The sequence below is a fragment of the Bidens hawaiensis genome, unplaced genomic scaffold, assembly GCF_021521415.1.
Source record: "Bidens hawaiensis isolate Kalapana, Puna unplaced genomic scaffold, B.hawaiensis_p1.1 tig00009443_1, whole genome shotgun sequence".
Taxonomy (NCBI): Eukaryota; Viridiplantae; Streptophyta; class Magnoliopsida; order Asterales; family Asteraceae; genus Bidens; species Bidens hawaiensis.
In genome coordinates this window covers 726269-750917 of record NW_027491698.1, presented here as the reverse complement: position 1 = coordinate 750917, position 24649 = coordinate 726269, and the positions used below count along the sequence as shown (strand labels likewise).

Below are 24649 nucleotides of genomic sequence, written 5' to 3'. Positions count from 1 at the left end.
TCACTCTTTAAGCTTTACATACTAACATTAAGGGGGGACAGGGCGGTGCGTGATGGAGCTCCCATCACGCGTGGTGAGCCTCTCCACAACGCGGCCGCCCCTTTGTCACGCGGAAAAAATGGATTTTGCGTGATGGGTGTCACGAGTGATGAAGGGTGATGGTGGGGTTCTCGAGGAAAAAAATGACCGTTGGGAGCCGTTGGGGGGGGGGGGTGGTTATGACCGTTGGAGGGAGCCATCGCCGGAAATGATGGATCGCCGGAAGTGATGGGTCACCGGAAATATAACAGGAAGAAGGAGTGGGTCACCGGAAGTGATGGATCAAAGGAATCGATGTCGGAGTCGTCGCCGGAAAGGTGGGTGTGGGGCGTTTGTTGGTGGATTGAATTGGGGTTTTGGATCTGGGTTTGGTGGGAGTCGGGTCGGGTTGATCGGAAGGTGGTGGTGGTGGTGGTGGTGGTGGGTCGGATTCGGATCCGTCGGATGAGTGTTCGGCTTCGTCGCCGGAGGATGAATTGGCGGGTTGGATCTCAGATTCGGATCCGGCCATTGGTGGTGGTGAGATTAGGGTTTGTGAGAATTTGGGGGAATTGGGTTGGTTGGTTGGTGTTTGGGATGAAGTTGGCTGGAAAATTGGCCGGAAAAAGGTCCGGTGAAGGTGGCCGAATGAGCTGTCCATCACACCAAACCACACCACCACCCCTGTCAAATTCCATCAAAATGTGATGGATTTGAGGTTGATAATGTGGCACCATTAGATTGGGTGGGATGTGTGATGAGTGATGCCACCACATCCACCACCCCTCCCCCCTAATGTCGGTGTCCTAAAATAAACCCAACGAAAATCACGGGGTCGAAATCCTCTTCTCCAAGCAACCACAACACCTATATAATACTAAACGTCCCTCACTACTTCTCTCAAACAGTCTTTTAGCGTACGTTCGTAAATTTTAACAACACTCCGGCCACCACATTCAACCACCTTCCACCGCGACTCCGGAGTACCGCCATCGCTTACTTCTCATCTACGAAACAGGTAACTACTTTATTCGTCTCTCGGTCCTTCTACTCTTGTACATTATCATTATTATTTTTGTTATTATTATTTTACGGACTTATACATATGATTATTCGATAAATATCTGGAAAACCATTAAAATTGGCTAAGGATTAATGAAGATAATAATAAGTTTTGTAAATTTTAATACCCAGAAAGAAGCTAAACAAAATAGAGCCGTTGGCTTACTATTGATTTTCCGTTTATTTAGTTATTATACATTATTATTATTATTAGCTAAGCAACATCAAGCCGTTGGCTTACTACTCGTTTATTTAGTTATTCCAGCGATTGAAGAAGATGAACGTGTGGACCGAAGAAGAGGAGCGCGCCTTGATCGTTACTGTGATGCACGTCAAGGAGGAACTTATAAGTGGTCAATTATTAGCTCAAAATTATTGGGATCGCATTACCGAGAGATTTGACGAGGAGGTGGGTTTCCCAAACGAGCATACAAGTGATCAAATAATGTCAAAGTGTAAGAGTATGTGGTTAGTGGTTCGAAGATTTCACAAAATCTTCGAAGGCCGTTTGCATATGCACGAGTTGGTAAATGAGCAAGACGATGAGACTCTTGTTGAAGAATGTTGTGTTGAATATGCACGAGTTTATGGAAGGCTGTTTGCTAAGTTAGCAATTTGGGAGATTTTAATTGCACATAGTCCACCCGTCGACGATGGCGGAAACGCGAGGGCGTGATCAGGGGCGGACCTACATAGTAGCCGTCGGGGTCCCGGGACACCAATGTTTTTTAAAATTTATTTAGAAGCGATATATAAAATTTTTGAAGGACCCCATATAAATTAACACTTGGACCCCATATCAATATTACCATTCTAGTCTGGTGGAAACCCCCTTCCAATACCACACGAATGACCCGAGTTCGAGCCTTGCTCTTTCCCGTTTTTTTATGTATTTCGTTTTTTAAAAATTTACTTTATATTAGTTTTAGTTTTGACTTTTGGCCCATGGGTTTTAACATATCCCAACCCAACTCATCAGACGTAACACCCTCCACACACATCTCAACCCCACTGCTTATCCCTAACTCACGCCTCTCTCAGTTTTTCCGGCCAGCCTCCGCCCATCTCCGCCCATATCCGCCAGCCTCCGCCTCACTCCAGCCACCGTTCACCCCTCTTTGGTCTTATAAGTCTTTGTTTCCTCTGATTTTGTCTCAAACTAAAGGTAATTTTAGGGCTAATTAGTTGATTGATTTTATATATAATTATACATTTATACTCATGTTGGTTATTGTATGTTGTATATTGTTGTTAGATTGTGACTTAGTTTTCTTAAAAACTTGAACTTTAGGGTTAATTATGCAAGAATCATTGAAAAGAAAGTTTGAGCCCTCGTCTTCTTCAAGTAATACATCTAAGAAAATTGATTTGGAAGACCTTCCATGGGATCCCTCCGAACGGAAACCGATTTCATCTTATCATGTTAACCAAAGAGATGAAATTAGACTTGCATATTTGAGTAAAGGTGCTTGTCAACCGCAAGGTCATGATTATCCAAAACGAGATATTGGTGGTAAACTAAGAAGTTTTAATCCTGAATGGTTTGCTAGCTTCAAATATTGGTTAGAGTATAGTGTAAAGGCGGATAAAGTTTTCTGCATGGTTTGTTACTTGTTCAAGGAAAATGGTCAAAAAGATGCATTTGTGACCGATGGATTTTGTGGTTGGAACAAACGAGAGAGATTGGTTGGTCATGTGGGTAAGCCGAATAGTTACCACAACAGAGCACTTAAAAAATGTGAAGACTTGCTTCGACCAAAACAATCTATAGGTTTTGCCTTTCAAAAGAAAAGCAAAAAAATAGTGACGAGTATAGAATCCGATTAAGCACCTCGGTTATTCTTGCTAAAGCTTTTTTGAATGGTGCAATAGCTTTCCGTGGTCATAATGAGTCTGAAACTTCAATTTATAAAGGACATTTCTTGGAGTTTTTAAGATTATTGGGTGAATTAAACGAGTCCATTGGTAAAGTTATATTAGGAAATGCTCCGGGGAATAATCAAATGACGTCTCCCAAAATTCAGAAAGACATATGTAATTGTTTTGCACAAGAAGTTTTAAAAAGGATTTTTGAAGAACTAGGTGATGATGTGTTTTCTATATTAGTTGATGAGTCTCGGGATATATCTAAAAAGGAACAAATGGCTGTCGTTTTGAGATATGTTGACAAATATGGAGTTGTTAAAGAACGATTCATTGGCCTTGTTCATGTCATGGAAACATCTGCGGCTTGTCTGAAATCGGCTATTGATGAATTATTTTCACAATATAATTTGAGTTTGGCAAGGGTTAGAGGTCAAGGGTATGATGGTGCTAGCAATATGGCTGGTGAGTTTAATGGTTTGAAAGCTTTAGTTTTGAAGGATAATTCTTCGGCGTATTATATACATTGTTTTGCTCACCAGCTTCAACTAGTTATTGTGGCCCTTGCGAACAAACATGATGACATTTTTTTCTTTTTTGATAAGGTATCAACTTTGACAAATGTGGTTTGTTCATCTTGCAAACGAATAGATATGATTCGAGAAAGTCAACGAGAGAAATTAAAAAGAAGCGATAGGTCATGAAGAAGTTGAAACCGGGAGTGGTTTAAATCAAGAATTGTCTCTTGCAAGAGCTGGGGATACGCGTTGGAGCTCTCATCACAAGACACTTGTGCGTTTGGTTCAATTATATCCATCTATTATTGAAGTGCTTGAGTATATTCGAAATTCCAGTTACACTAATGCTCACCAAAGACAAGCAAGTGGAATTTGGACATACATGAAGGCTTATGATTTTGCATATTATTTACATTTGATGAAGCACGTTTTGGGTATTACTAATTTGTTGTCTCAAGCTCTTCAACGAAAGGATCAAGATATAGTGAATGCAATTCAAATGGTCAACGCAACGAAGCAACAACTACAAACGTTTAGACTTGAAGGGTTTGCTCCACTTTTGAAAGATGTGGCATCTTTTTGTGAAAAAAATGAGATTGAAATTATTAACATGGAAGATGAATACGTTGACCCAAAATATAAAAGAAAAAAGACTTGCATCACTAATCGTTATTATTATGAGGTTAAAAATTTCAACACGGTATTAGATATGCAAATACAAGAGCTTGGCAACCGTTTTAATGAGGTAACCACTGAATTACTTACGTGCATCGGTAGTTTGAGCCCGAACAATAATTTTCATGCATTTAATGCCCAAAAGATGTTAAGGTTGGCCGAGTTGTATCCGCGTGATTTTAGTTATGAAGAAAGAGAGAATCTTATGATTGAGTTAGACAACTATATTATTAATTTGAAAGGAGATGAAATGTTTGCCGACATGAATGGTGTATCTAATCTTGCACAAAAAATGGTGGAAACAAATAAACATTTGGGATATCCATTGGTCTATCGTTTATTAAAGTTAACGCAAGTTCTACCGGTTGCAACGGCAAGTGTTGAGAGGTGTTTTTCATCAATGAAACACGTGAAGACGGATTTACGTAATCGGATGGGTGATGATTATATGAACGATGTTTGCATTTGTTATATCGAAAGGGAGATTCTTGCCAACGTTACGGTTGAAGAGGTAATGGTTCGTTTTCAAAACATGAAAAGTCGTAGAGAACAACTTTAAGAATTTGTAATGTTTTTTTTATCGTTTTGAATGATATCGTATTTTGTGTGTTTTATTATGATATTGTTTTTTTTATTATGTTTCTCGTCTCGACTCTTGAACCGACCCGAAAAGTTTGAAAACCGACAAAAATAGGACCCCATTGTCAAAAAATCCTGGGTCCGCCACTGGGCGTGATGACGTCATGGATTGTAGTAACTAGTCACTGTTTAGATCGAACAACTCTAATAGTTTGTTTAATAAAAATTTTAATATGCATTGTAAATCTTGTCTCCAAAAAGATCACATCACATTGTTTCTATAGGCTATAAAAAGAAAACTCGCAATTGCATATTCCTAATTTTGTGACTCCATATGTGTTGTTGTAGGGTGATGGCTTAACGCGTGATGACTGGTGTGGAGGAAGGCGCCCCTATGACGGCTCCACAACACCCGGTCTAAGAAACCATATTGGTATTAAAAATTAATTCAACCTGTTAAGTTTTACATTATTTGAGTAAAAAGATATGGTTGTTAAATAGAATGTGGTACTTATTCGGCCTTTAATGTATTTGGATTAGATTTCAAATTGAAGTCCAAAAATTCCCTTCTCAGGTTTAAAACAGCCAGCTTACTACAATAAAATCACGAAACAGTTAAATTATGATACGATGTTGGACGAGGTGCAGCAGAGTAGTTTTATGTTTGATTAGCCTACTGTCGTTATGCGTAATTTGTAGCCACCTGTTAATTCGTTTGCTTTATGAAATGTCACCTGATTTGTAATTTACTAATTTGTAGTACTGAAAGTTGATCAGTGACTCAAGTTTTCGAACGATTCCATATGTATACTTGTGTTTTTATTGCGTTTTATTGTATAAGTTGTTGAGCTTTGGATGTTTTTGGTGGAAGATTTTTTGTCGGGTTTCCTTTGTATCACTTGTCTCTCTTTCTTCCCTTTGAAAACCTAGCTCGTGACGCTAAAGACAAACAATAATCTTCATGGTTTTCAATAAGTTTTTATCATCCTTTTTATTGTTTAACTTACGACTAAATGGGGTCACAAACGGTACGTACCTTCATGTGGTGCTCTTGATTTGCTCGTATATTGTAGTTTCTTTGATTGTTTATGATTTTTTGTTTTAAGACGTGAGCTTATCGTTTAGTTTAACGATGAAAAATGTATATTTTCAGTTTGTAACTCCAACTCTGCAACTTATGTTTACTTTTTAACTTTCTGGCTACATTTATTGCCACAACATACGAATTTTTGGTATATGCAAACTTGAGTAATATTTTGTACAAATTTCAAACTAAAAAGTAAACAATTTCTATCATAGAACCTAAAATTAATTGACGGTTAAAAGCCTCCAAATTTCTAACTTAGCAAACGGCCTTCCATAAACTCGTGCATATTCAGCACAAGCCTCTGCAACGGCAGCCTCATCAATTCGAACATCTACCAAACAGCCCGTTCCCATCAGTCTGCTGTAGACTCTCCGAAATTTCTCAAGCACCGACGCCATCTTTCCCCACTTTAACAATATTTGATCCTTTGTACGCTCAGCAACAAAAACTATTTCTCCGTCAAATCTATCCTTAACGCAGTCCCAAAAGTCAGGAACCAAAAAATGAACAGTCGTACTTTCGGCCCTAACGTGTACAAAACTAAGGGCCAAGGCGTACTCCTTGTCTTCGGACCAAACGTTCATTTTCCAGAGTATAGAGCTCTGCATTTTGGTTGTTGGAGTAGAATATATGTAGTGTGAGTTCCTGTGAAGAAAGAATGAAAATTGTTTAGTGTAAGAAATAATTGATATTGAATTGTACTGATAATGTTTGTATTTATTTATTTGTGTAATCTTATAAAGTCCATATCCGTTGCATTCATAGTTGTTGCCAACGATCGAATTTATTTATATATCTAAAAAAATACGGTTTGTACCCGGTTCTATACCCAAACCGGTTCTGGTGGGTATCGAACCATACGCCTTGTACCCGGTCCGGTTCCCGGACTGCCCAAGAATCGTTTTTCTGCACCTCTATGATTCTATCCGGCCCAAGAACCCTTTTCTCTATATTCAGAATTGTATTTGGTTTGGGCCAAGAAAGTTGCAGGTGGGCCAAAAAAGGAACCCAAACCAATAATAACTAAATAAACGGAAAATCAAGAGTAAGCCAACGGGCAGATCACGTAGTTGTGATTTTAGGGTTATTGCGTTTTTTGAAACCAACGCTCTAAAATATCACGTACGCGATGTAGAATAAGAGATTACTGTATTAAATCATTTACCATGCATCTAAATAAATATTAATATTCCTTCGACCTTTTATTGTTGTGTAGATGAGATTTTGGATTTAAGAATAAAAGTTTCTTTTAAAGTCTCAAAAACTAAATTTTACTTCTGCAGTAAAATGATGAAAAAGGGAGTTCAAATCGATAAAATGGATTTACCTAACACCATATTGGTTTATTAACAAATAATTTAACCTTTTAAACTTTATTTAGTACTCCGTATTAGTTATTATTAACCTTTAAAAGATAAGATTATTGCATAGAATGTGGTATTCCTTGGACCTTTTAATGTGTTGGGATCATAATTGAAATTAAAGTTTAAAAATTCCTTTTTAAGTTTAAAGTTACTAGCTTATTACAATAAAATCAAGAAAAAAGGAGTTTAAAGCTTCATATTAATAATCGGTTCGCCTATTTTTCTATAAAAAAAAAATAATAAATAAATACTCGTAACATATATGTGTTAAAGTTTATTACAACCTCATACAAGCTTACTATGATAAAATCAAGAAAGAACGACTCCATCCGTCCTATTATAAGTGTCATAGTTTGATTTTTCAAGTCTTTCTTGTTTAACTTTGACCGGCAATATTTTTGTTTGTGTTATATAATACTTGATGTAAAATATATGAATGGATCGTGTTTTAAATGTATTTTACATTGATATAATTTTCATCAAGTATTATATGACACGAACAAAAATATTCACGGTCAAAGTTGCAAAAAAAAGACTTGAAAAGTCCAAATATGACACTTATAATGGGACGAAGGGAGTAAATATTATAAACCCGAACGCCATTGAGTCCTTTTTAAGTCCAACAATTCCCTTTTAATCATCTTATGTAAATTTCTTTCTCATCTGCTAAAATTAATAATCGGTTCGCCTATTCGCCACCCCCCCAACCGCCCGGTAACAACCAGCCTCACACTCCTAAAATTTTGCTTTTACCTTTGATGGGTCTAACCCGTTAAATTGGCTCTTTCAAGCCGGCAACTACTTCACCTACTATAACATTCCAAAGAATCAACGTCTCTCCCTTTCCGCCTTCTACTTCACCGGTGAGGCGCTTAGTTGGTACAAACACTTGTCTGCCAACCGACTTTTGGGAACATGGCCGGAATTTTCCCGTGCACTGGAACTCCGTTTCGGACCCTCTACATACGAGAGCCACGTTCCCAAAAGTCGTGTTATCGGGTTATCAATCGTGTTAAGAGGATTAGTAATCGGGTTATCTCAAGAGGCCTTAAAAATTGCTTTGTTTCTGGTCTTAAACATGACATTTAAACCAAGATGGCCATCCTTAAGCCTATATGGGCTCGCTTCTTTGATCGAAGACAAACTTAATGCCGGGATCATTGCTCCAACCGTGCTACCAAGTTCCACTCAAACCCATGTGCAGCCCGCTTCGCTTCCCCTTCCCTGAAGCTAGCTAGCGCCTAACTCAAGCTGAAATGCAAGCCAAGAAAGCCGCTGGTATTTGTTTCCATTATGAAAAGTTTAACCAAATGGTGACTCCAAAGGATTGCACTCAAATTACATTTACAATTTCTTTTAATGAATTTCATAAACTAAATGGCCCTAAAAGCACGAATGCATAACTTATTACACGTAGTAACTTTTCCTTTTTCAAGTTAAATTTGTTTTTTTATTGGATCAAGATTTAGGTGAATCCACTTACTAATTTGAACTCACTTAAACTTGACATATTGAAATTGAGATGAGATGGGTATCATAAAATAATATTAAACTTAGAAATCTTCTTCTCCACGTAACTACAACACCCTCCCTCACTAAGTTTTTATTAGCGTTAAGTTTGTAACAAGACTCCGGCCACCACATACAGTCCCCTTCCGCCACGAGCCACCACCGGTTTGTCACTTCATCTCTCGGTCCTTCTGATCTTATACATTATTATTATTATTAGCTAACAACATCAAGCCGTTGGCTTACTACTTGTTTATTTAGTTATTCCAGCGATTGAATTGAAGATGAACGCGTGGACCGAAGAAGAGGAGCGCGCCTTGATCCTTACTATAATACACGTCAAGGACGAATTTAATAAGTGGTCAATTATTAGCTCAAAATTATTGGGATCGCATTACAAAGAGATTTTACGAGGAAATGGGTTTCCCAAACGAGCATACAAGTGATCAAATAAGGTCAAAGTGCAAGCGTATATTGTTAGTGCTTCGAAGATTTAACAAAATCTTCTCTAGACGGATGGACGAGTTAGAAGATGATCAAGACGATGAGACTGTTGCTGAAGAATCTTGTGTTGAATATGCACGAGTTCATGGAAGGCCGTTTGCTAAGTTAACAATTTGGGAGACTATAATCGCACATTGTCAAAAAGCCAACGACAACGGAAACTCGGGGGCGTGATGACGTCATGGATCGTTATAAATCATTGTTTACATTGAACAACTCTAATTGTTTGTTTATTAAAAATTTAAATAAGAATTGCAAATCTTGTCCCAAAAAGATCGCATCACATTGTTCTTATAGGCTATAAAAAGAAAACTCCCAATTGCATATTCCTAATGCTTGTGACTCCATATGTGTTTCCAGTGCTTCAGTTATCTAAGAATGCATGGCTAAAAACGTTAACAAAAATTGTTGGTGAGTTTCACATGTTTATTTGACATATAAAAATAACGAGTCAACCGACATTGTCTAAAGTAGACGATTCCTCTAGTAATTACCATGAACTCTATATGATCAAGACATAACAACGTTTCTATGTACGCCCTTGTTGATGTTTTAATGTGAAAATATCGAAGTGAATTGTTGGACAAATATCACCTGCTAGACCTCCAATCTAAGTTAGCGCGACTAACCACGGGTGTGGTGTTTTAATCCCGAGTAGTACTATTCACGTCGGTAACGTGCACAATAGTTAAGGATCATAGATTTGAAGGGACTTTGGGTGCATTATTGTTTCCAACCCATGTAACAAAATGAGACTATGTTTCTACTCGTTTCAAAACATGTGTTTCCCCACGCATTCACCCTTAAAAGTTTCAAAACAGTTAAATTAAAAATGGGTCATGAGACTCACCTGATTCTCAAACGTGCACTAGATATAAAAGTCCAAGTCGACCTACATGTGCCCTATAACGTGCAAGAACAATTTAGGTCTAATGTTTCATTTTCAACACTTAAACGTTTCATCCAACTAATTAAAAGTGTTTCAGTAAAGTGTCAACTTAAATGTGATTCGACGACCCGTTGGTGATAAGTTTTAGGATTCTTATTTATATGAGTTACATAAATATTTTAGTATTGTTTTGCTTCAAAATACTACGTCATTTTATAAATAATTATTGTTAAATAAGAACATAATTTGTCTTCATAAATGAAGAAATAAATATATGTACGTATGCATTTATTTTAAAGGACATATTTTAAATATGACTCTTTATTCATGTAAAAACACTATAATTATATTTTTGTTTAATTTTTTTTCTTCACAAAATACACCAAGTAAAGGAGTATGTGTGTTTCGGTATTGTAAATAAAAAAATTAACGTGGTAGGGGGATGGGAATTTGGTCTCTCAAGATGAGGGAGTAGGCGTGGTGTGAAGATTTAATGATGGTGATGTAGATAAATTACAATCTTTGACATAAAAATTTGGTGGTAGTATAGTCTCTTGGGTGTTTAATTTCAAACTATCACACGATAGCTCTTCAGAGGGAAGTTTGAACCGGGTGTGGTGACCGTTTAGGATGATGCTTCTGTGTCAGGTGACGGTGGTTCGTTATTTGGTTCATGATAGTGTGTGTATAGATGTATATTTATATTCACGTGTCATTAGCATTTACATAGTCAATCGGGAGATCTGGGGTTATATATCATCTGGAAATTTACATAGTCACTCAACTTTTAGTACTACAAATTGCATATGAAAAAACTCTAGGATTACTTGACCTCATGCATTAGGTCCGCTTCTAACCGGATATTTGAAATACTTGATATGATACTTGTTTAAGAAACACTTAGGAGTTAGGAGTTGTTTGGAATCCACAACATGAGCTATTAAGAGGGTTAACTGATTCAAAGGCTTCATTCAACATGTTTATAAATCATTTTATTTAATTAAAATGTTTATTTTTAATAAACAAAACACACTTTGGTGTTGATTAATTCATATGCATATTCATAATGAAATCACTTAGAGGCTACTCTAAATTTTCACTATATTTAAAAAAGGACAACATAAGATTGACCTTTAGGCTTGTAACTGTTAAATTTTTTTTTCTTTAGTAAAAAACTTAAAAAAGGGCAATTTTAGACCGTTGAAATCTTATCCCAATACATTAACAAGTTGAAAGGAATATCACATTCTATGTTATAATCTTACCTTTTCACATTCTATGTTATAGTTTTTAAGGTCTAATAAATTTTTAATAAACCAATATGGTTTTTTTAGGAAAATATAAATAATAGGTGAATCCGTTAATTGAATTTATTGTAGTAAGCTGGTATTTAGGCTCAAATGGGAATTTCCATAGCGATTTTTCATCTATACACGCTTGTAAGCATCACGAAGACTAGACTAACCATCGAGTCTTTCAATTGATTTATTTCGATTGCAATTATAACCATCATGATGACCAGACGGAGCATCGATGCATCGATTTTATTCAATCACAACTATAACCTTCCTTTTTTAAACTTAAATAACAATGCTATTAACAAAAAAGTTGAAAGATTAATTTGAAATATTTTTAATGAATCAAGATTTGGTGAATCCGTGGCTTATTAATTTGAACTAACTTTTTTATTAAACTTGACATATTAAAATTGAGATGAGATAGGTATCCTAAAATAAATTCAGTTACAAATCCTCTTCTCCACGTAACAACAATGCCTATATATATATAATATATATATATATAATACCATGCATTGATCAAACCCTCCCTCACTACGTTTTTTTATTAGCTTTAAGTTTGTAACAAGCTGACTCCGGCCACCACAAACAACCCCCTCCCGCCGTGACCTTGTCCGGCCATCACCGAATCTCATCTACTAGTCAGGTAACCAATCCATTCTCCGTCCTTCTGATCTTATACATTATTTACCGCTACTATTACCAATACTGCTACTGCTACTATTATTATTATGTGGACTTAGACATATATTTATTAACAACAAAAATCTGGAAAACCATTATTAGCATTCCAGAGATTGAGGAAGATATAAGTTTTGTATATTTTAATAGCCAAATCGAGCCGTTGGCTTACAACTAATTTTTCGTTTATTTAGTTATTTGTTTGCAACTTTTATCTGCCCAATTACCTTCTTGGCCCAAAACTTGATATGATAATTCTGAATAATGAATATTTTATGATATTAAACTAATCTAGTCTTCTTTTAACATAATGAATTCTTCTTCGAAATATATTTTTGTATAATCTTTTAAGATTTATTTTAATGTTTTAATGTATCTATGATACAAGATTCCTATTTTCAAGGTTTGTTTATAAATTAAAGATGCAAGTTTTATGATATTATTAAATTTTTTTTAAGGTATGGAGTACGTAAGAATTTTTTTCATCAAATAATCTTTTTGTCAAAGTAAATTAACTACATGATATATTGTGAAGTCTGCTCGGAAAACTACTGTTTATATAGTCTCTTAACATTCAATATTATTGTTTTAAATATATCTATGATGACAGAGGATTCATTAATTTATGTTCATAGCATGATGCATATGTTCATGACAATATTTTTAGGGATTATTTAGCGATTGTGTTTCCGGATTTATGCAGATTAAAACAGCCACTCAACCGCATGGATTTCTTGATCAGTACCGAAGTTCTTGACACTGCTATCCAGGATGTTAGAAATAAGAAGGTACATCAAGTTTAAATAATATGAAGTTGTTTTTCGTAGTAATATAAGTTAAATTACAATGATTTGTAAAAGACATGATAGTTTTAATATTGGATATTTTGCAGCAAACAATAGCTTCTGAAATGAATTACTTGATGAATCTTATGAGTGACGTCGAATTGAAGGAGAAAGCCGCCGAAAAAGCAAAACAAGAATTTGATAATTGTAACTTGGCAATTCTTGAAGAGATTGATGAACTTATATTAGCACAACAACAAGTAAAAGAAGCAAATGATAAGGTTGTACCTTTATTCCACTTTTCTTAATTTATGTTATATTTATCTAGTGTTTGTTTGCTGATAATATGTTTTTACTTTTTAAAATCTGCAGCGCTCTAGAGAAGTGTACGCACAGAAGATTTATATAGCTACGGAAATGAGTGAGGTTCAGCTTCGTGTATCAGATGTGCTGAAAGGAGGAGATGGACTTGTTGCATCCATTAATGAGGTACTGTTTTTACATCCATGAATTGCGTCTGTCTTGAGGTTGTTAATTTATTTTTCCGTCTTTTATTAATTAGATGCGTGAGTTATTGGAGAAAAGATTAAGTTCAGCTATACTTGAAAAGGAAGTAGCAGATAAAGAGAGGTTAAAAATAGAAGCCGCACTTGTATATCAAAAAAGCCAGATGGAGAAGTTGGCACAAGAATCCAAGAAACTAGAACAACAAGCAAGGAAGAATTTAAAGGTATTTATTCATTAAATTAATTTCATTCTGACAATGATTTTCATTATCGTAAAGAGGGTGTTTGGAATTCAAAAATCACAATCGATTATGTGTAATTTAAAATATCTAAATTAATGTTATAATAAGTTTGCAGGTGCAATCTTTTACACCCCTAACTAAAAGCAAATTAATCCACATTATGATTTGTCTTTGTTTACAGTTGCAGAAGTTCCTAGTAGATCGTGGTCGTGTAGTTAACATGTTACTGTAAGTCATCGTTTTCGCAACACTTTCTATACGTGAAAGTTGAAATCTTATTTTACAAACCATCTATTTATATTTTATAGAGACGAGATTACTAATAATTGTCAAGATGTGCACATGCTAAAAATGGAGCTTGACATTCCTCAAGATGAAAACGAAACAGCTGAAGATTATTTGAGGCCGATTATGCAGGAAATGGCACGAATGCAAGATTGTGAGTGGTGGAAAAAGGATTCGGAGCTCACACAAGAGCCAAAAGATTTGCATATTGATCAAATGGACAAAAATAAACGGAACAGGAATAGGCGCGACTCAAAATATGCATATAACATAAGCAAGATGACAAAGTTGGAAGAAGAGTTAAAGAAACTGAAACGAAAAGCAATGGAGGATATAAAGGTATAGCCATTGAACAACACGATTTCTAATTATCTACTATTTAAAATTATCACAACAATCTGATAATCAGTTTCATTTTCACAGTTGCAGGAGTTGCTACTTATGAAAGAGGAGATTGAAGATTATCAAAATGAAATCGGAAAACTGGTTCATGAAGATTATTTGAAACCAATAATGCCAATGCATGATTCTGAATGTAACAAGGAAGGTAATGGAAGAATTGTTGCTGGTAGTGAGGAGAAGGGAGCAAACAATATTGTTGCCCGTATTGTCAACCTGCCAGAGTACGTTGTAGTATCTACAACCTTTTGTATACTTAAAGTTGATATATAATCTTTTTTTACAAACTATGACACTTGTTGTTTTGCAGGGAAGACACATTTTATATATTTAAAGACACGAATCCGATTGAAGATTATCTAGATGAAATTGCTAAATTGGTTACCGAAGATAATATATTCGAGGCCGGCATGGTAATGTGAACATGCTAAAAGAGGATATTGAAGACCGACTATCTAGATGAAATTAGAAATGGACTAAGGGATTGATTTGTTGCGGATCATGAAGACATTAATTAGTTGCGGATTAAGGAAATATCATTATGATTTAGGTTTTTTTTAATTCATTTGACATTTTTGCACACTTCAATGTTTTGAATTGATAATTACATGTTGGTTGGTAATGGCTTATTTAGAAAATTACACTAATAATTGTTTCTATAATCCTATGTTATAATATAGGTGCACAATAGTCTAAAATTTAGTCATACATGTTTTAATACAACCAAAATTATTATGGAAACCGTATGCAAAAAAATTTACAACTTTATAAGTTAGTTTGCACAATGAGCTTCACTACAAGGGAGCCTTACGCCTACACACTACTAAACAATATGAGTATTAAAATAATCAAATAACAACATTTAAGCCAAAGTCAAAATACATGACAAAAATACAAAGAAAAGTAAACCGACGAGCCTAAGACCATGCGTAGTCGCCGCGTTACGCCGGCGTTTTGCCCTATAACGCCGGGGAACACCGCCCCCCTCGGCGTTTTGGGTCGGCGTTTTTGAACAGCGTTTTCTACAAAACGCTTAAAAAGCCACGCATATCAAACAAATCTGACCGTTTTCTACATTACCGTTTGAGAGTAGGTTTATGTTTATGTTATTGTTATGGTGGTGGTGGGCGAGTTACATATCGGAGAAGGAGAAGCATAAAAATGGTGGTGGTGGTGGGTGGTTTAGGAGAACGGGATCGCCGGTTAAAATGCCAGTCGCGGAATTAGGTGGCCGGCGAATCGAAGAAGATGAGATGAGGAGTTGATGAGGGTGGGTGTTGGGCCGTTTTATTGTATTTTTTATGTATTAGATGACATTTGAGCAAAGGGAATATAGATTTTATATTTTTTATTGTAATTTTTTACTTTGGTAAATAAGTTTTAAAATCCCTATATTGGTAAATACCTTTTACCCAAACTCTATTTTGGTAAAAAAACTCGGTTTATGTTACTAATATAATACCTATATCAAATATCCATTGTAAAAATAATAATAATAATAATAATAATAATAATAATAATAATATATTACTAAAATAGGTGAAGCAATAAAAATAAAAAAAAACAAAAAAAAGTAAGAGTGACTGGGCGCCACATGGCGCATAACGCCTAGGGGTGGAAAGTTATGACTACACTCTCTTTTTACAAAAACCATAACTCTGACTGGGCGCCACGCGATGCATAATGCCTAAAGGAGGGGCATTATAGCTACACATGGTTCTGCATAACAACCAGGGGTCCCGCACACACTTAAAAGGGTATATGAAACATCCCCAAATCATGGTATCATACATTTCTTCCTACCTTAGTTTACAATTAACACTTGAAAATGCATCTCTTTAATTGTCACAATAATTCAAAACAAAACAACCTACTTGAGTTGGTAAACCTGCATATTCGAACAAAATTACATATTCTCAAAATGCACTACCTCTCTCTATATATATGCTTAAACCCATTGAATAAGCCAACCCAAACATGCTTGAAACACACATGATAGGTTAAATACATATACGACACAACTCCTTAGATTATCAACTCCTTTTAAAGTTGTAAAACTTTTCATAACAAATTATCTCCTTGGAGATCGAGGTGTTGGACCTCAGTCTTCTCAATTAACCTTAATATTATAACAGTTTGGTATTTCGGATATACAAGCGTATGATCTTACTATACACAATCTTGTTCATAAAGCTATAGAACTATATACTCATATTAACTTGATTGTCCAAAGCATTCACCTTGCCGCTCCTTGTTGGCTATTAGTTAACCTCCTAAATTCAAGCTAGCCAATAAGAATGAAAGGAGGCAAAACACACATATTCAATGATGTATACATAAGTGTTGAGAATCACAAGATCTCAACAATATAAAAGAATATAAACCCTTTTGCCTTACATTTGACCCTTTTAAACAGTTCAGCTTGCATACTTCATTCTTTTACCACACTTTTTGATTACTATAAATTAAATCACATTTTTGGTCTATTGGAACTAATTGTCCAAGTTCTACTTCGATCAATTAATAAATTAATAGTTTTATAGATTCGTTACTTGAACTCAACATTTTACACAGCATGTATAGCATGTAGTATTTCACATTTTTTACCCACCCAACAACCATATTTTCTCCTATTCTAATTTTTTGGAAAAACTATAGTTCACAAGGTTTTCAAACATATAATAATCATCCTAAAAGACACCTTTTTTATATGATTTTCACAAACAACCCAAATCAGTGTAAAAGCTACGAAAATTCAGGTTTAGATGTTTCAAAGAAATTTATTTTGACATAAGACAAAATTCTATTTCATTTTTAAGGCTAAAAAAGAAATTTTTCTCAAAATAGATGTACTTCGAAAAAGATTTCATTTCTAACCCCCAAACTTTAAAATTTCAAAATGTCTCTCTTTGACTATGTGTTGGGAATGACGTGCTAGACTTCCTAACACATAGTCAAAGATAAGTTAGGCCTCCATACACATGGTCAATGACGTGTTGGCCGACATCCAAACACATAGTTAAAGGTGTGTTATCCTTTTGTTTGTTTCTTAATATTAGTATAATTAATTTTGCTTATATTTAGATTTTCTTTTATAACCTATAATATATAAAGCTTTATATTATTTAGAATATATCAATAAGACATGCTTATTTTTATCTACATGATGACACAAGTTTTATTTAAAACCGCGCGAGGTCAAATTTTATTGAACATTTCCATATTAATTTGACACGGCACAGGTTTGAGCAAATTTATGTCTGTCCTTAGATAAAAATAAGTATGTCTCATCGATATATTCAAAATAATATAAAGTTCTATATATTATAAGTTATAATAAAAAATAACCAAATATAAATAAAATTAGTTATAGCAATATAATACTAAAAATATACAATAAACTACCACGCCTTTAACTATGTGTTTGGATGTTAACATGTCGTGAACCATGCGTATGACGGCTTAACTCATCTTGACTATGTGTTAGAAAATTTAACACGTCGTTGACGATCACATGATCAAAGATAAGTTAGAGTGAACATTTTTAAAGTTAGAGTACAAAAATGAAATTTATTTTCAAAACTGACCAAAATTGTAAAATGGGCATTTTGGTCACTCATGTGGAATGCAGAACGTTTGTTGGAAACTTAACTTTTGAAGGGTTTCTTTGTATATATTTTTTTATACAATTTTTTCAATTTTTTCAACTTGTGTATATATTTCTTTGTTACTCGCGCAGGTACTAAAGCACTTCAATCTCTTGTGTTAAGGAAATTCAATCATTTTCTTGACGGTTTTAATCGTTTGATCTGTTGTTGAGACCAGTTTTGCAGGTATATATATATATATATATATATATGCGGCTTCTTCTTATTAACTATGTTGTCTTTCTAATTAATATTTATTGAATAGAGGGATTATTTCCGTAAGAACCCGAAGGCAGGCAATGACTAATAAAAATGCATTCGACGTCGAAACGCCAAATCATGAGGAAGATTCTACAATCAACAATAAGGCGGAGGCACTTAAGCGGGAGCAGCAGCGCGTAAAGGAAACAGTTGACATGGTTGTAAGTTATTTTTCTTCAATATTTTTTATGCTTGTTAACAAATGTTTTTTCTAGTGACAAAACAATAAATGTTTATCAAAAAGTGTTTTTATGAGCTTTTAGAAGGATATAAAACACAACATTTGTCTCTGTTGTTCTCAGACATACTAGGATTTTACTATTTTTTTTAATTATGTAGCATGCTAGAGCAATGTATGCACAAAAGGCGGTTATATCTAAGAAATTAAAAGAACTTCAACTCCGTTTTTCCGGTGTGTTGCGTGAAGGAAATGGATATCTTGGACATTTTGATGAGGTTTAACTCTGTTAACCATTATTTGTTAAAAAAATGCTTTGATGTTGTGGGTTCTAGCTAATATATCTAGCAAGTTTTTTTATTAGATGTGTAAGGTATTGAAGAAGAGATTGACTATAGCCAGGGGTGGCTCGTGGGACAGTGAAAATAAGTTAGGGCTTTAGGCCTACATCTTAATTATGGCCTTCAAATTAAAAAGAAAATGTTATATATAGATACATTATAATGGGTAAAATAAACTCAAAGTAATGTATTGGTGTGGTAGTAGGCTTGGTTGTTACTATAGTATAGGTTATGAGTTCAAACTTGTAATAAGCAAAAACTTTTTTGTTCAAAACTTGTAATAAGCAAAAAAAAGAAATTCTTAACAATTTTCAAGAAAAGGCCCCAAATCTTGTTTTGATTTAGGCCTCCACATTCGTTGAGCTGGCCCTGATTATAGCAGTCATAGAAACAGATAATTACTTAGTGACTGTATTTGTGGATATTTTCAGAAGCACTCTAGGGAATGCGCAATGACCGAAAAAAATGCATTTGACGTTGATAAGCCAAATCATGAGGAAGATTCTACAATGATCACCACCGCATTTCAACTTCTTGATGCTTCTATCCAACGTGGTTCACATAACATGGTACTTATATGATTAAGAGTCACCATTTATATTAGCATGACATGTTTCTGTTAGAATATCAAAATTTTTAATTGTAATATTCTATATAATATGAGTTATTTATGCAGAAAGCCATGGATTCATCATTGAATCTGGTCCTAAATTTAATGGAAGAAGTGAGACTAAAAGAGAAATCAGCAGAAGAAGCAAAAGAGGAAGCAGCTAAGAGTGGTTTAGATATTCTTGCTAAGGCGGAGGCGCTTAAGCAGGAGCAACAGCGCTTAAAGGAAACAAACGACATAGTTGTAAATTGTTCTCTTCAATATTTTTTTCATGATTTATTTTTTCATGGTTGTAAATTGGTCTAACTTTGGTTTAAATTGGAGGCCCTATCCAAGTGGAAGCCGAAAGCCCTAGGATTAGGTTACTCTCCCCTAGAGACAGCTCTGCTTTTGCTCGCCTAATTATTATACACTTGTTAAATATTTTCTTGTCGTGGCAAAAGAGTAAATTTTATTTTACGTTAGTGAGTTTACTTTTCTCTAAATTATGTAGCATGCTAGGGAAGTGTATGCACAAAAGGCTGTTTTAGCTCAGGGTTTAAAAGAACTTCAACTCCGTTTATCCGGTGTGTTGCATGAAGGAGATGGATATCTTGGAGATGTTGATGAGGTTTAACTATTTTATTTATTATTCGTTAGGACGTGCTCTAAATTGTACATTGTGTTCTAATATCTAGCAAATTTATTTTTTCGTTAGATGTGTAAGGTTCTGAAGATGAGATTGGCGAAAGCAGTAAATGCAAAGGAGTTAGCAGATAAAGAAAAGCTAGAAAAAGCGGCGTTGGCTCGTGAAGCACTTGCCTTTGAAGAAAGCCAAATGTCAAAACTGGTAGAAGAGTCAGAGAGACTGAAACATGAAGAAGTGAAGAATTCCAAGGTATTAATATAACAACATAAATTTGTATTAGTTTTTATCAATTTTAGTTAGCATTGTTATCTTTTTTTTTTGTTTTTTGTTACAGTTGCAAGATCTATTTGAAGAACGAGAATTTGCTACTAATCTCTTACAGTAAGTTGTAGTATCCACATAAACTACACTGTATATTATTGAATCTGAACTTCATGTTTTACACATAATTACTTTTGTTTAGATAAATATCCAGATATCAGCTCGCTTAGAGAGCGTATTGATCAACCGGTCCTGCAGATATGTGGATTTAAATCTTTCAGCCAAACACCATCGTGCTTCACTTCTTCAAGTTCATCTTTAAATGGTTTATTAAAACCATTTCATTACCTACAATGCAAGACAGTTGAATCAGGTTGGACCCCAATGGATACCACTGATAAACATGCTAAGACAGTTTCTCCACAATATGAGCAGTTAGCTGAATCATTAACCAAGAAGCATGATATTGTTTAACCGGTCCTGCCGATACCTGAATCACCTTTAACAGGTTTATCAAAACCATTTCATGAGCAACAACTCAAGAGAGTTGAATCAGTTGTAGCCCCAAAGGAGACCACTGGTGAACATGCTAAGATTATTCTTCCACGAAGTGAGAAGTTAAGATGCAGGAAGTTAAGAAAAATAAATCAAAGATAAAATAGAAAAGAATCACATTACAGAGGGAGAGGATAATTTGAATGAGATTTGATAATCTTTGCTATCATCTTTATATTGTTAATTTTGAGTTTGTTTGTGCTTTGGAGAGGAGATCTAGAAATGGTCAGTTTTACAAGAATTACAATTCTCTATGTATAAACACATACATACCCTTAAGCACTAATGAAGATGATAGTTGGGTCAATGCTTAACAATTTCTTAACAAACGTTAGCTTGTACGAGCATTAATTAATAATTTGGCAAGCAAATATACATTTGTTTTCCATAAGGTTTTAATTTTGTGGATATAAGTGAAAGCCTTCTAAGGATATTGTTTCCTTAGCCATAAAGAACACACCCTCACGCGCACATGACAATGAGTGAAATGTGATGTTTTGATAACACACGTACTTTTAGCTTTTCGAGTCGCATTTATGTTTCTAATTAAGGCTGACTTGACATCAATAGCTACTTGCCATGAAAGAAGTGGAACTCACTTGCAACTTGTTGCGAGGTAGTTGCAACCTATAGGGTGCAAGTCGACACTGACTAATAGGGAGTTTCTACTTGACTTGTTGCTCACGTTCCTATTACTGGGGAGCAGTGACCAGTTGCTATTGTTTGGTTCATATTGTTGATATGTGTTACCACTGGACAATCGTTATTGCTCGGGTGTGCATGGGTTGATTTCGTGACCAAATTGAACTAAAATCGAAAATCCCATTTAAGAGTTTTTGAAAGCCGTTAGATTTTGGTTTTTTCAGTTTTTAGTTTGGGTCCAGTTTTGTTTGTTTATTTAGTTTTACTTGTTGGGCTTGAAATTTTTGTGTGATAAAAAGTTGGCCCAAATAATGAAATTTGGACATAAACTTTCTTATTAATTACTCTATCCGTCCCATTACAAGTGTCATAGTTTGAAAAACACAAAGTTTTAGGTGAATTGAATGATTACTTTTTTTTCCAACTAAATGACAATAATGCCTTGAAAAGTGGGTCCATCAATATTGTTTATTAATGTTAGTTGTGTGTTTTCAATGATCAATTTGAAAATTGGCTAATAACTTTTAAAAGTTGACATTTATAATGAGAAAAACAAAAAAGAAAATATGGACACTTGTAATAGGACGAAGAGAGTAATAGTTGATTGATTATTATATAATTGGATCCAAATCAATCTTAATTTACTCTCTCCATATTTCTTTAAGGCTGAGGGTAATGGGGGGTGAACGGGGGGCGTGACCACCTACGTGGCTCGCGAACACCGCTACACCCCTCAGGTGAGCCGGGGTGCGATTGGCCCCCGTGGCTGGGACCATTCTCACTACATTTAAATAACTACCCCATTTTATAACAATAACACACCATTCTCACTGCATTTATCTCTAATAATTTAAAAACCTCTCTAAGTTTCTCAAATTTAAAACCATATCGGGCTCGGGTTACGGTAATATCAACACACAACCGGAGCCGGCTAAACCCGCAGAACAATCCCAAAAAGGTAAGGAGAAGAAAACCGGATAAGCGGGATTGGTGAAGCTCGAGATAAAATTTAACGAATTGTCAAGTACCCTCCTCTCGATTAGCGAAGCTCGACATACAAAAAATCGGTTAAAGAGTTTGGCATTTCTAGCTAAAGACTTTAGCCACCTACCACTATCCGACCAAGCGATAATGGAGGAAGAAAAGGATCTTATTCGGAAGAAATTGGCGGGAAAAAAATAAAAACACTATTTTTATGTATTTTAAATTTATGTTTTTATTTTCCTTTTTATTTATGTTTTAATGAAGTATTTTAATTTATAATTGTGTGCATAAATAAAAAACTGGATCAAGCCCCGGATCACCTGGACCACTACACCCTCTGGGGCTTGGTTGAGGGGCTTGATCCAGTGCCATGTCATACCCTACGTGTCGTGTTTTGATTGGATCACTTGGGGCTCAACCAAGCTCCATTACCCTTAGCCTAAGTGTTATGGTTTGAAAAACACAAAGTTCAATGTAGATTGAATAATTACTTTTTTTGTTTATCAATGATAATAATGTCTTTGGAAATTGAGTCCATCAATGTTGTTTATTAAAAATGTTTAAGGGTAAACTTGTAAATTGATTAATAAATTTTAAAAGTAGACATTTATAATGAAAAAAATTAAAAAATATAAAATATAAACATTTTTAATAGGATGAAAAGAGTAATGATGTAAACCCAATTTTTTCAAAGAGAGGCTTTAAAATTTTTCCTTGTCAAAATAATGGTCAATCAAAACTTGGCACATAAGACCCTTGACCCGCAGTAGGCACAAAAGGGGCTGGCATGAAATAGCATGTGAGTTGACAAAACCTAATTATGACATGTGTCGTGATCATACTATAATGCTGCCTAAAAGGCGATGAATGGGCACAAATTTTGTTAATACACTTCTTTTTTAAGGCTAAGGGGTGTGAGGGCTCTAATGGGGGCTCTAGTGGGGGCTCTAGCCAATAATATTATGACGTGTGGCAGAGAGAGAAACGGGATAAGGGGGGTGTTGGAGCCCCCGTTGGAGCCCCTGGCCCTTGTGTGGAGGGGCTCCAGCTAATATATATTTTTTAATTAATTCCACACCCCTCAACGGCTCTTTTTCGAACTCCAAGACACCTTTTATCTCTCTTCTCCCGCGACCAGCCTCACGCCTGCCCGGGGCGCGAGCGGAGGGGCTCCAGCGCCCCGGTTAGCGCCCCACACCCCTCAGCCTAATAGTGGGAAAAACAGTTTGTATGGAGTCTTGGAAAGAATGATGGAATAAAATAAATAAGAGAATAAAATGAATAATTACCATTTCATTGTCGTCTTGTTTGTTAGGCCAAGGTTATCTAACGTTGAACATCATTTTTTATCATTCGTCATGCCGTCGCTACATTAATTTTTCCTCCACTCTTCAACCCCACAACTCAACCTATGTTATGGGTCACTCTCCACCATTCTTCACCATTCACATATTTCTAATTTTCTTTTTATTTAATACAATTTATATACATAATATTTTAACATTGATAACTAAATTAAACATTAAAAATAATAATTTTGAATTAAACTATTAAGGTCTTGGTAGAGATGCCCTTGGCACCTCCGTTTTGGTATATGGACATATAGTGACATGGCACTCACTCATACGGATAAAGTAACACGTTGGTATATATATTAAAGATGACCTAACTTACTCTTGTTTAAAATTTAAAATTACTGATTAGACGAGAAGATTTTGCGTAACATTTGTTGGACCCTGTAATTTTTTTGAAACTTCTATATTTCTTTCATTGTTACTCACACCGGAACTATATCACTTCAATCGTTTTCTCGTACTAATCGAATATTTTTATCTAACTATGTTTTTTTGTAGGGCAATGACGGATAAACATGCTTCCGAGGTTGACACACCAAATCATGATGCAGATTCTACAATCAACAATACCATCACCACTGCATTTGAAATTCTTGATACTTCTATCCAATATGGTTCACATAACATGGTAAAACAATTAATCTATCTATATATATATATATATATATATATATATATATATATATATATATATATATATATATATATATATATATTCCAACTGCATGCATCATTATCCATGTTCACTATATATATTATTGATTTTAATATTTTTATAGAATATGAGGAATTGGTTTACGTGATTGTTCTATAATATTTGCAGAAAGCCATGGATTCATCGTTGAATATGGTCATCAGTTTAATAGAAGAAGTGAGGCTAAAAGAGAAATTGGTAGAAGAAGCAAAAGAGGAAGCAGCTAAGA

General features: G+C 34.9%; 1 protein-coding gene across 1 annotated transcript; it reads left to right on the top strand.

The window, feature by feature from the left end:
- Positions 1-3843: 3843 nt before the first annotated feature.
- Positions 3844-5162, top strand: LOC143532301 (uncharacterized). Its single transcript, XM_077027389.1, has 2 exons — positions 3844-4647; positions 5064-5162. Exons 1-2 carry the CDS (start codon positions 3844-3846, stop codon positions 5160-5162), a joined length of 903 nt encoding a protein of 300 aa, XP_076883504.1.
- The last annotated feature ends 19487 nt before the right edge of the window (positions 5163-24649 follow it).

What these genes read in the sequence shown, in the direction of transcription:
- LOC143532301 (XM_077027389.1), top strand. Translation starts at nt 3,844, where the DNA reads ATGAAGGCTTATGATTTTGCATATTATTTACATTTGATGAAGCACGTT. An exon ending in CCAACGTTACGGTTGAAGAG is followed by an intron (nt 4,648 to 5,063) that starts GTAATGGTTCGT and finishes GTGTTGTTGTAG; the next exon opens with GGTGATGGCTTAACGCGTGA.